The 12691-nt window shown below is 43.0% G+C and overlaps 2 protein-coding genes across 2 annotated transcripts in view; one reads left to right on the forward strand and one right to left on the reverse strand.

Moving 5' to 3' along the window:
* LOC306966532 (craniofacial development protein 2-like) overlaps positions 1–12691 on the forward strand; it is a gene marked incomplete at its 3' end in the record, with an annotated part of 33703 nt that overhangs the window by 7462 nt on the left and 13550 nt on the right. The gene's annotated exons all lie outside the window — the stretch shown is intronic.
* LOC306966182 (olfactory receptor 1500-like) lies at positions 692–10011 on the reverse strand (the record flags this gene model as incomplete). The annotated part of the gene is made up of 2 exons (XM_079560844.1): positions 692–779; positions 9236–10011. 2 exons carry the CDS (start codon positions 10009–10011, stop codon positions 692–694), a joined length of 864 nt encoding a protein of 287 aa, XP_079416970.1.

Genomic DNA, 12691 nt, shown 5'->3' on the forward strand with positions numbered 1-12691 from the left:
TAGACAGAGAATTAAATATCAAAGTCCAAAAAAGATTGATGTTTGTATATATGCTTCAGTAAATATATAGAAGTATTTATTATGCCAACAGTGCAATCTTTAATAGTGAGTATGTTTCATGCAATAATAAATGAAATAAAGAACAAAAAAGCAGGCACATGGATCGATACATAAGCACAGCTCAGAAGGGAATCGGTAAAGATACCAGAGGTGCCAAACACCAGCTCCTGGTAGACAGAACAGTCGCTCGAGACTGCAGAACTTGACACATTAACCTGAGCACTGGATTGATTACAAGAAGGCCTACAACTCAATGCCACACACTTGGATCATTGACCCCTTGGAGCTATACAAGAGCCTTCATTGCAAACTCGCTGCGGTTGTGGAAAACCACCCTTGTGGACAATGGCAAGCCACTTGCACAAGTCTCCATCAAATGTGGCATATACCAGGGAGGGGAGAGGGAAAGTAGCGACTGGAGGTCACACTGAGGAAATGAAGTTTTGTGCACATGTTAAACTGCTGAGCTTTCTTCTTTATTTAATCATCATCTTATTCATCAGAACTGATAGGTAATAAAAATATAAAATATAAGAATTAAACCATAGGCTTTGGGTAAAGTGTTTAAATATTTTGTTCTTATACTTGGAGCATCACAGATTATGACAAGATTTGTCAAAGACGTGCACGCTCATGTAAGCTCATGCTCGGACACCGGAGCTGCTGCCGCCTCCTCAGAACGGGAAGCAGGAAGGATCCGAACAGAACTGTCTGAACTTCTGCAGAGGCACAAGTCCATTCAGAGACGCTGCGTAAATACGCTCCAAACCTCCCTCTCTCTCTCACCACCTCTGCTCCTCATTCACGCCCAAAGAGAACCACTGCCTCGTCACCAAACCCTGACTACACGTACAGCGAGCTCAAGAAACAATATCTGAGTAATTAAAAGCTTATTCTGGAGTTTCAGGATGTTAGTGCTCCGTGAATGGCACTGGAAAATATCACAATCAGCGTCTAAAGGCTCTTCTTTACGTTGTTTAAGTGTTTTTCCAAAAGTTTTATTGATGACACTGCACTCTGCAAATACTTTCAGAGAAACAGCGGTAACATGTGAGTAAAGATCCACCCGGCCTCTGCTGTCACTGCTGCAGCCTGAGGCCCTTCCCTCTCTGCCCCCAGTGTCTCGGTAAAACCCTCTCATTATCGTCTCATGTTTAGGTCAATCTCATTCATCTGTTACTTTGCATGTCTTTATATGGTGTAACGGAGGCGTCGGGGTCATATGCGCACATTTCTGCTCCAGGTGGAATCAGTGAAGGGAAGACAACGTGGTGCTGCACGTACGGAGGGTTTCATAAATCCCTTTTTTTCCCCCTCCGTACGTGAAGTTTGGGTTTTGCTCGTACGGACTCTTATAGGCAGAGTTTCACGCACAGTTTTATAAATGAGACCCCAGGTGTAGACTGTGCAAAGAGGCCAATGAGACAATCCAGCTTTACATAACTGCAGGGTGTAAGATGCTGGCAGGGAAAGCTTACATGGAGCGCCATAACCAAGTGGCTGGTATAGTGTACAGGAACATCTGTGCAGAGTATGGGCTGGAAACCCCAAGGTCAAAGTGGGAAACACCTCCAAAGGTGGTCGAGAATGACCGAGCCAAGATCCTGTGGGACTTCCAGATACAGACGGACAAAATGGTAATGAACCAACCATTAGAATTGATCATCAGAATTGAACTTTCATTGACTCCGGGCAGCAGAATTCAAGGGTAGGTATTTATCTATAGACTTTTTAATCTGTGCCCAAAAAGCTGTCTATAGGGAACAACGTATGTGCCGTAGAGGTGGCTCTTTGGCTCTGTAAAAAGCAAGTCACCACAAAATAATCCTTCAGAAGCAGGTGAGGACCAGACCTATAAAATCACTCGTTGTTTCGAGAGGTTTGTCATTGCTGGTTATGTTCATTTCTACTGTTGTACCCTATATAAGTTTCAATCATGCTCGCAAAAGAGAACACAAACTCTTTGTCAATAGAGTCCAACTGAACAATTTCATCAAATAAACTTCAAGGTTCATTTCCCCAACATGTCCATATCTTCTCTTACACCATTTCAGTCCTTGGCGTTATTACAGACGACAGAATTACTTGGAAATCGCACATTAAATATATAACTACTAAACTTTCAAGAAGCATTGCAGTAATAGCAAAAGCGAAGCACATTTTAAATATCAAAGCGCTACATACCTTATATTGTTCTCTGATTTTGCCCTATTTATACTATTGCGCTGTGGTTTGGGGTAGTACTTACAAAAACACAGTTAAACCAATAGTATTGCTGCAAAAAAGAGCTGTCAGAGTAATTCATAAAGTTGGGTTTCTGGACCACACCAATCAATTATTTTTAAAATCAAGGATCATGAAGTTTTGTGACATTGTTGAGTTCCAAACTGTACAGATGCTATACAGAGCAAGGTACAAACTGCTACCAGGCCAATACAAAGACGGTTCCAAGAACGCACTGGTTTTTATGAATTACGTGAAGATTTAAACTTTAGGATTCAGAAACATAGCTCAACTTTGAAAAGCTTCAGCCCTACAATTAAAGGTGTGCAATTGTGGAATAATTCGGAGATGGAAATGAAACAATGTCCAAACATCAACCTGTTCAAATATAAATACAAACAAAAGACTTGAAAAATACAGAAAAGAAGAAATTTGTTGCCACTAGAGGAAGCAATACAACCAATTTACATTGATTAATTAATGGCAGAGTGTTTGGAATTGCTTGGAACGGATGTCATTTCTATTGCTCAAAACATAATAAAGAATGAGCCCCTCCCAACGAGCTCAAGAACCTCATTGGCTAATGCACTTTACAGCAGACGAACATCATCTACAAAATCAGCTGTTAGGGCGGCTGGGGGCAGGTTTGTTGATGGGGAGCTACTGCCCTCTTCAACTGGCCCGCTCTACACCCGGCTTTTTAACGCACCACTCGATGTAGGGGTCACATCATACACTGTACATAATAAAATATATGTAAATAATAATAATACATTAAAAATGCACATAGATTAAAATTGTGTTGAGCCTGGTAATGACAACTGGAGCAACAAGAACACGGAGGATAATACGTGTATTAATGTGCCCTTATGTCATGAAAACTAGTGAACGTGGCTGATATTTGGCATTGGAAACTGAAAGAAATATATAAATGGTCGCTTTGTTACTTGCTTTGTAGCGATCTTGCAGGAAATAGTAATAGTGTAATAGTGTTTGGTTCTGTTATTATGTGAATAGTTCAAACAGTGGTTGTGAGTTTGGTTAGCGTCAAAAAGCTGTTCTGAAAGGAAACGAGTTCTTCATTTAAAAAAATTTTTTTTTTTGCTATTGTTCCTTCTTGTTGTTTTGTTTACATTGATTGTACTATGAGAAATGAAAAGTTTATCATTTTGAGATGGGGGTAGGCGCTCATAAGCTTTTGCTTCAGCCTACTCCTTTTGAGCAAAATGTATGCTCAAATAAATAAATAAAAAAATAAATAAGGATACAGCAATTCAATTGTCGCAGGTCTTTAGTAAAGAGTTTATGTTTCAGTAGTTTCCTAAACAGTCACAACCATATCCTAATGGTTCAAAACCAATGGGAACGATGCAGCAGTTGGTCAAATGAGAGTCATTCAACACCAGGGGTCTAAAAAATAATAACTCAGGGCCATTTTTGTGCCTAAAAACTTCACTCGTGCGACTAAACATTTGTCCTGAGTTGCACTGGTGTGACTGCAATGATCCTCACCACACCCCCCTCGTCTGACAACTCTTATCACTGTAAACACTGATCAGGATACGCACAGCTGGGAGAGTTTACTCAGCTGAGAATTTTACCATCACTAATGCTGTGAACAAAGGCAGATCCAGCAGTTATAGATGTGAGAAAAATTGTAATTGTAATGTAGCATTGTAATCGGCATTTAATAAACGATTGACTAAATTATTAATGCCTTTCACATGAGGTTTTGTTGAAGTCGCTTTGGTTGGGAGACCGAGTTAAAACTATTTTAGATTTGGCAATCGCAGTTATGCAGGGATTACAAAACGTGGCGGTGAGATAATTCAACATGTTTTCTTACCCATGAGCCTTCAGTAGCTCACGGGCCGGTGGTGCAGGTACATTTGAAGGAAACCGTGTGTCAAGAGTTACAGTTTCCACCAGGAAAAAAATGAAGTCTCCGTGAGTCAGTGTAGAGTCAGCCCAAAGACGAGCAGGACGCACGTTGCTGACAGTCCTCGCCGTAATCTCTCATCTCCACGTGTCCAGTTACAGGTAAAATCTTATTTCCAAGGTTTAAATGTACGTAAATTGTCCAGGAAGAGACCCCAAAGCAAACACATGGAGCTCAGACGCAAAACCATACTGTCATAGTAGAACAGCCGACTGTTTAGTGACTATTACGTCGCTTTAAGAGGTTCGCATTAATTCTCCATTGCAGTGTGACTGTCCACGTGGGCGTAGTCTATGGAAGAGTTTTGCTCTATTGACGAGTGCAATAAAGGAACCTCACAGCGTAGTATATGTGAGTCACCATGCTTACTCATCACATTTCCTACTGAAAGAAAAGATCCAGAACGTCGTGACGCGAATGGATTAAATGAGTAAGTTTGACATATAGCGAACTAGCAATGCTATTTGTAACCAATACGTTTATTTACTTAAAGCAGTACTAAGTAACGTGTTTACCTTAATATATTCTTTTTGTAGTCCCTGTGGGGGTAATACATGCTTGCAACTTGACTGCCACCGGACCGGAGCCACCAATACACACTAATGGAATCACGAAGAAGAAGCTAACATGCTAACGGGCAAAGCTAACTGCGGGCTAGCGTCACTTTAAATAGTATTTACAGCCAAGTTTGAGTGAAAAATTTCCATTGTATAATTGGATGTACAATATCCCTCTCTCCCTTCGCCTTTTCTGTCAGCGTAGTATTTACTCTCCAAGATAATAATAAACTGTTTTTTAATTTATTTTAGCAAGGGCCACAAGCTATTTTTCTCTTCCCAGTAACACGCTCAAAATATCCAATATCTGTGTCACACTCGGTCATGTTAACACTTTGGGATACGATCTGGGTAGGCCTGACCTTTAGCCTGGACCAGCATGCTTTGCACTCGGTGAGATGCCGAATCGGCTTATTGCACTTTGTTGTGGCGTGGTTCTTGCTAGTGAACTGTCCAAGGTGCTGCCGCACTGTTTCCTCTGAGCAAAAGTGGAAGTGGTCTTGGTTATGTGCGGCCCCAGAGCAGAGAGCCGATCACAGATGGGTAAATTATAGATAATATGAAGGACTTTTGGAAACCTTTAAGCTACAGATCAATTTCCCCTTATTTTATGAAATATTATATTCATAATATTTTTTTTTATCTTGTTAAAGATACTAAAATTCAATTGATCAATTAATTAGAAGTGTACATATGATAAACAACTGATGATAAAAAAACGTGTAAATTATAAACAACTATCAGACAAATACTGATAGACACACACACATAATGTGTGTGTGGAAACCCTTGCAGCTTCAAAATGCAGCGGCAAGATTGTTAACGCGGACAAAGAGAAGAGAACACATTACACCTGTGCTGAAGTCTCTCCATTGGCTTCCTGTTGAGTTTAGAATAAAATTTAAAATCTTGCTCCTCACATTTAAATCCATAAAGGGTTTGGCTCAGCTCTATCTCCAAGACGCTGTCATTTCATATCAGCCAACCAGAGCTCTCCGCACTCAAATCTCAGGGCAACTAGTGATTCCTCGAGTCTCCAAAATTACTGTAGGAGGCAGAGCCTTGAGCTACCAAGCTCCGGTTTTATGGAATAAACTCCCAGCCCACGTTAAAGAAGCAGACACAGTCCCTACTTTTAAGACTAGGCTCAAAACGTACCTCTTCGAATTAGCTTATAATCAGGTCAGTTCGGTAAAGCTCTAGCCCACAGCCTGAAGTAAAGCTGCCTGAGGAGGAACACTGCTGTGGGAAGTACGGTCCACTGAGCGCTCTCCTCTTCTTCTTACTGCAGACTTTGTCTTATTATGATACAATATTTAATTTATCTGTAGTCTGTTCATCACTATTCACATGGTGTCTCCTGTCCCCCCCCCCCCCTCGGGAGTGCCCGTCTAGATCGAACGGAGGAACCTGGGTGAACGGAGGAACCTGCATTCTGGAATCTGAGGACTGGACGGTCTGTGATCTTGGCCCGTCTGCTGAGGGATCCTTGGGCCTGGGTCTCTACAGCCTGTCCGTCCATGGGAGTGGATCTCTCCTTCTGTGGTTCTCCCCAAGGTTTCTCTTTTCTCCTGCCGGGTTTTTGAGTTTTTCCTTGCCGTGCTGGAGAGTCTAAGGACAGGGGACGCCCACGCCGCCCGTCGCTACCTCCTATTGGACATTATATTTGCCTGGATTCACCTGAACTTGTAATTGTCATATTTATTGCTCTGTTTTATTGCCTTAATGTTTGGTGCAGCCCTGTGAGGCGACTTCTGTTGTGATATTGGGCTATACAAAACCATTAAACTTGAAACTTGAAACATAATCAACATCACAATATTTCTATGAAGCATAAGGCCACAGTCAATCCCAATGCAATGATAAATTTGGAAAACACACAGAAATACATTAACATGAACTATTTACCACTGTCTAAAGCTGTGGCAAAAGGCAAACCCTGTGTCATTTATTCAACTATTCCTCACACACAACGACATTTTAGTTCAGTTTTGTAAAAGTAACATTAGCATAGTTATCACAGCTGTATTCTGTCACAAACATGTCTGCAGTATTAGCCTCAGCATGTTACTGAAGTGCCCTGTATCACACAGTATGAACTGAACCTGTTACACCATCTACTGTGGTCATATAATAATTCCAGTCTTACCTTGAAGACGCAGGTTTACAGACTGTAGACATGATGGTCCAGCATCTTCAGCCTGGAGCTACATGACAGGACTCGATACAGGACACGATATCCACTGCCAGCTTTTAGTCTTTGTCTGACAAAATATTCCCTAAATAAACGGGGTAGCCTCGTAATTGTTACGATTTGATCACTAATCACTTTGCTGAGTAGTAACTTTAGTTTAGGTTACAACTTATGCAGCAGCTCAAACTCCTCTTAACTCCGCCTCCTTCACTGGCGCTGTGGCGCTTAAACTCCGTTAGTACTAAGCCCAATGAAACCTTACTGCAATGGGCTTTTCATTAATAACAAGAGAAAGTGTTGATGTGATGCTAAAAGTACAGTCCCAATGTCGCGCTCACGATGTCGACAAACCCACGACAGGGCAGCGTGCGCACAGAGGGAGGGGGGCATGGCTGAGGAGCCAATGAGCAGCGCACATGCTCCAGTGGCTCCGGCGGCTCCGGCGGCTCCGGTGTGACAGAGACAGAGAGAGCAGGAGGAGAGAGACGTAATAAGTCCTTGAGGGACTCGTAATGTTCACGAGTCTCAAACCACGAGTCCGAGTCAAGTCTCAAGTCTTAGGGGCCGAGTCCGAATTGAGTCTCAAGTCTCTAAAAATGGTGACTTAAGTCCGACTCGCGAGGCCCCATCTCTAAACAATGATTGGTAAGCACGGTGGCGCAGCGGTTAGAGCTCGAGCTCCACAGGGGATTAGATTCCCACTTTGACGGGGCCTTTCAGTGAATGTTCTCCCCGTGTCTGAATAGGTTTCCTCCGGGTAATCCGGTTTCCCTTGCCACTAAAATCATGTACAATAGGTGAATCCTCCAGCATTTGTTTCTGACCATTAGCCTGGCTCCACCTCTGGTGATGGCCCTGAGTGCCGGCCTATGCTGGCTGCTTAATGCTCCTACAAACGAATTTCCCTACAGGGATTAATATGTATAACAAGTATAACTTAACTGAACTTATAATATTAGGCCTAAGGCGCGTAGCTATATTTGCTCCGCCACCATGGTGCGGCAGTTAGTCTGCAGTGGAGAAGGTGCAGACAATGTATTAAATTGTGTTTATTATATCTGAAAACAACAGGGAAAATCCTGAAAATGGCCTGGAAAATGATCCCAAGTTAAGAGTGGGAACCCTGTATTATTATTATTATTATTATTATTATTATTATTATTATTATTATTATTATTATTATTATTATTATTATTGTGCAAAAATAATATGTTTATCTGATCTGAGAAAAAGATTTAAAAAATCGGTAATAACTAATTTGCTAATTGGCCAAGGCAGTGAGTAAGACTGGACAGCTGGGGAACAGCAGGCTTGCAGGCCAGGTTTCAGGTCCTTTTCAAACAATGGGCAGTGGTGCTTTGCCACCATAATCCTCTGTGAGTTATCTCACATCATCTACAACTGTCTCACTATACACCAGGGGTGGGCAGGTTTTCTTGGTGGAGGGCCGATTTTCTTTATTGTAAACAGATCGAGGGCCACTGATTATAAGCCCAAAGTAAACACAACACTGGAAAAATGACCATCTTAAATGAGATAAATGACTTAAAATTGCTTGAATCTTCTATGTTGAATTTGAGTCGGTTTGAACTAATCCAAGATACAAATGCTAGCACCAATGGAACAACAATAAGACCCACTTGAAATCAGACAATTGTTTTTCACTTGAAATGACACAAAATGATCTGAATTAAGAGAATAACTTATACTCGAGGTTTTATCTCATCTAAGACCAGACCAAATCTACTCAAACCTTAGATTTAATCTGTTAATTCAATAAAACGATTATTCTTTTTCCAGTGCACGTCTTTCAGTTGCCAGTGTGTATAACATATGACCTCATTGGGTGTATTGACAGTACCTTTTTTTCTCCCATTTAACTCTAATAGTGTTAAAAGTACTCTCTGATTTGTGTAATAATGTTTCTCAAAATCATCTTGAGGGCCAGAGGTTCTGTGCTAGAGGGCCGGATTTGGCCCCCGGGCCTGACGTTGCCTACTATACACCATACAGTGCATTAGGAAGCTTTTAGTATACAGTAGTAGTACATTATTCAAATTCAAATGTAAAGTTCTTTTTCATTACACAATTTGTCAAACCATTGCAAGGATTTTATTGTTTTTCGACAGTACATTTTGACATGCCACTTTAAGCTTGGACAGGTTTAGACCATACATGAGCGGGTTGAACAGGGGCTGACAGAGGAGATGATACAACACCAGGAGAATGATCAAAACACGCGGCCAGTGGCTCATTTCAAACCTGGTCTGAATAAGCAAGAAGAAAGCTCCAAAGGCACCGTTCACCAGTGAGCAAATGTGAGGCGTGCAGGTGCTCGCGGCCTTTTGTCGGGTCTGTTTGGATCCTCTAAAACACACTTTGAAAATATTGACATACGTGAAAACTATGACGCACACGGGACATATCACAGTGACGGTGGCAGCCACGAGTTCGTACAAGTTGTTTACCGTGGTGTCGAAGCAAGACAGTTTAATGATGCCGTAATTATCACAATGAACTGCGTCGATTAGACTTCCACAAAAAGTCAAAGACGACGTGAGAACGGTGGTTATGAAGACGGCCACAAACGGGGGCAGCCAGATCAAAACAACGCAAAATGTGACCCTCCTGTGGCTCATGTGAGTTTTGTACTGCAGAGGGGAGCACACGGCCATGTAGCGGTCATACGAAATCACTGCCAGGTTCCAGAACTCAACCGAGCCGTAAGTGTAAACAGCAAATATTTGCACGAGGCAGAGGAAATAGGAAACCTCGTGGACATCTTGAGGGATCTGTGACAGGAGAAACGGGTACAACGCGGCGCTGCCATAGAGCTCGTTCACAAACAAGCTGCACAGAAACACGTACATGGGTTCGTGCAGCGTCCTGTTCAAACAGATGACGGCGATGAGCAGCAGGTTGGACAGCACTATCAGAACATACACACACAGCACCAGGAGAAAATACAGCCATCTCAAAGGCCCGGTGTCGAAGTAGGCTCCCAGAGTGAAACGAAAAACTTGACTGGAGTTCGCCATTGCTCTCTAAAAAAAAAAAAGAGAAGTACACCATTCATAAATCAAGACGAAAATGTTATCGTAGTGCCTGCGTTTTGCTCGTCTCCTCTGATTATGAAGCCCATTGAGTCGTTTAAATGTGCTCTATTGAAACACCATGCGCTGGCCGATACAGTAAGCTTCAGATAACTCAATCGTCAAGAAAACATGGACAACACATAAAGTGGCAGAGCTATAGACACAGGGAGCAAAGTGCAAGTTGCATTCAAGTAAACACATAAGACACAGGAGGCTGCCGTCTAGAACATGTGAGGAGGAGCTGGAGCAGATCTGCAGCAGTGGGAAAAGGCTCATTTGAACTGGCATTTATCAGAGTCCATGCACCTCCCAGATCGCGTGGAACGCACCTACGTCAATGAAGCAGGTCAACATCACTGGTCAATCAGAAATAAACACACACAGTTATCAGAGAGACACGTTTATTGCATTTACTGAACATTCCCACAACAGAAATTGGATGGCCTCGCTAGCTACTACATTGACACTGAAAATCCGAACAGGAGGGAAATAGAATGGTGAAAAGAAAATGGAATAATCGAAGCCAGGCTGCGTCTTGAGGTGATCGACCTTTCCAACCCAAAACCAGCCACTCGCGTTCAAATTATTCACCCAATTCACATTTCTCATGACACGCACATATAAACATTCATCACCCAGATCTCAATAATGTGAACACATGGATTTATTTTCATTTTAAGCAGAACCGTCAACCTTCCTGTCAAATCAAATATCAACAATGCAGACTTTTGCACTCATTTGGCCTCGGTTTCTCTGCTGTTGCCATGCCGAAACGTAATGTGCACAACTTCTAGATTCAAGAAGAATATAGTCTTTAATGTGTTTGCCCAAATCAAACTTGTGTGCAACAGTCGCATCCAATTTGCAGATGGACATACAACATACACCGGGGGGAGGCAAGTTTGCTCGGTGGAGGGCTGGTTTTCTTCAAAAAAAGACCAAGGGCCGGACCCTCCAACTGAAGCAATTCAAGTCAAGCATCACTTTCTACATATGCCAGTGTTGTACATCCTATACACTGGGAAAATGTCCATCTTAAATTAGATAAATTACTTTAAACCACTTGAATAAAAGTTTTTTTTTTTATGTTAAATTTGAGTCAGTTTGAACTAAGATCAGATAAAAACGCTAATGCCAATGGAACAAATAGAAATCCCACTGGAAATCAAACAAATTCACTTTTAGTGTGAAAATTATTTATTATTCACTTGAAATTACACAAAATAGTCTGAATTAAGAAAAAAGTTGTGCTTGTTCCATTGGCTAGAATAGGTTCTATTTCATTCCTCCTGACCGCCGGTGCTGTAAGCACTGAATGTTCCCTTCGCGCATGCTTCGAGTAATTAATACCAAATGAGTAACGTAATTAATCCCCCGTCATCCGAGCCTCTGTTCCTTTTTTTCTTCTCGCGTGTGGTTCGAACAACGTGGCTTTAGCCGTTCGTTTTTGGAGTTTTTCGCTGTCGCTGGATGCCCTGTCGTCGAATTTGGCTGGAGTAGCGGTGGACCGTCCTCCTTGGGCTGCGACAGTTGGATCTTCGCTGGTGGACTGTTTTCTGTAGGTTTATTTGAGTGTTGTTGGTGACGATAGCGTTCGCGCCTCCTCTCCCAACTCACGGCGTTTGGTGTTGGTACACACCGTCGTTGTTCTTTTGTGCTCCCGGAGTGTGGAGTTGGCTAACGGTGTTAGTCTTTTTTGTTGTTTTGCTATCATTGGTGACAGTGGCGTTCGCGCCCCCTCTCCCAATTTTAGCCTGTTTTTTCTGCCGATAGTCCGGTTTGCTGCCTGAGTTAGCAGTTTTTTCTTTTGACTTCGCTATAATTGGTGACGGTAGCGTTCGCGCCCCCTCTCCCAATTTTAGCCTGTTTTGCGCCTACAGTCTGCGTGGCTACCGGTGTTTTTTCCGGTTGGTTTTTCGCTATAATTGTTGACGGTAGCGTTCGCGCCCCCTCTCCCAATTTTAGCTTGGAGCTTGGCGTCTCGTCCCACTCTCGTGTGTGGTGCAGACGGTTGCGAGGATGGATGGCTCACATTGCTGTGTGGCTTGTGGGACAGCGCTTCAGGCAGATGACGGTCATGACCTGTGCCCTGCCTGCCTTGGACCTGACCACCTTCGGGAGGCGCTGTCGGATCATCCTTGCATGAACTGCGGCTACATGTCCCGGGCCGTGAGGCTGGCTAGGTTGGCGCAGTTTCACACTCAAGATGGTGCTGACCTTCTTCCTTCTGGGCAGGTGGTTCTCCCTGCACGTTCGAAACGCCGGAGTGAGTCCACAGTCATTGGGCCTGCGCCTGAGTCAAAGCAGTTGAGGTCTGATGAAGGCCTTTCCATGAGGTTTGAGCAGTTGTCTGCAGAGTTAGCGGTGATGAAGTCCCTGTTTCAGTCACATTGCTTGGATCCTCCCTTGGCTGGGGCTGGGTTCTCTTCCCAGCCCCGTCATCCCTAAAGCGAGGGATGCCTGTTTTGAATAGGGAGTTAGAGGTTGTTGAGGATGTGGAAGATGTTGGTCTCTCTGAAGATGTTTTGTCTCTGGCGGCCTCAGCCTCTCGCTTCAGGGATGACGGAGAGGCTCCATTGTCTGTGGCTGGATCGCGCTCTTCGACTCAGAGTACAGCTAGTGA

This window comes from Gobius niger (genome assembly GCF_951799975.1).
Source record: "Gobius niger genome assembly, chromosome: 1".
NCBI classification, from domain to species: Eukaryota; Metazoa; Chordata; class Actinopteri; order Gobiiformes; family Gobiidae; genus Gobius; species Gobius niger.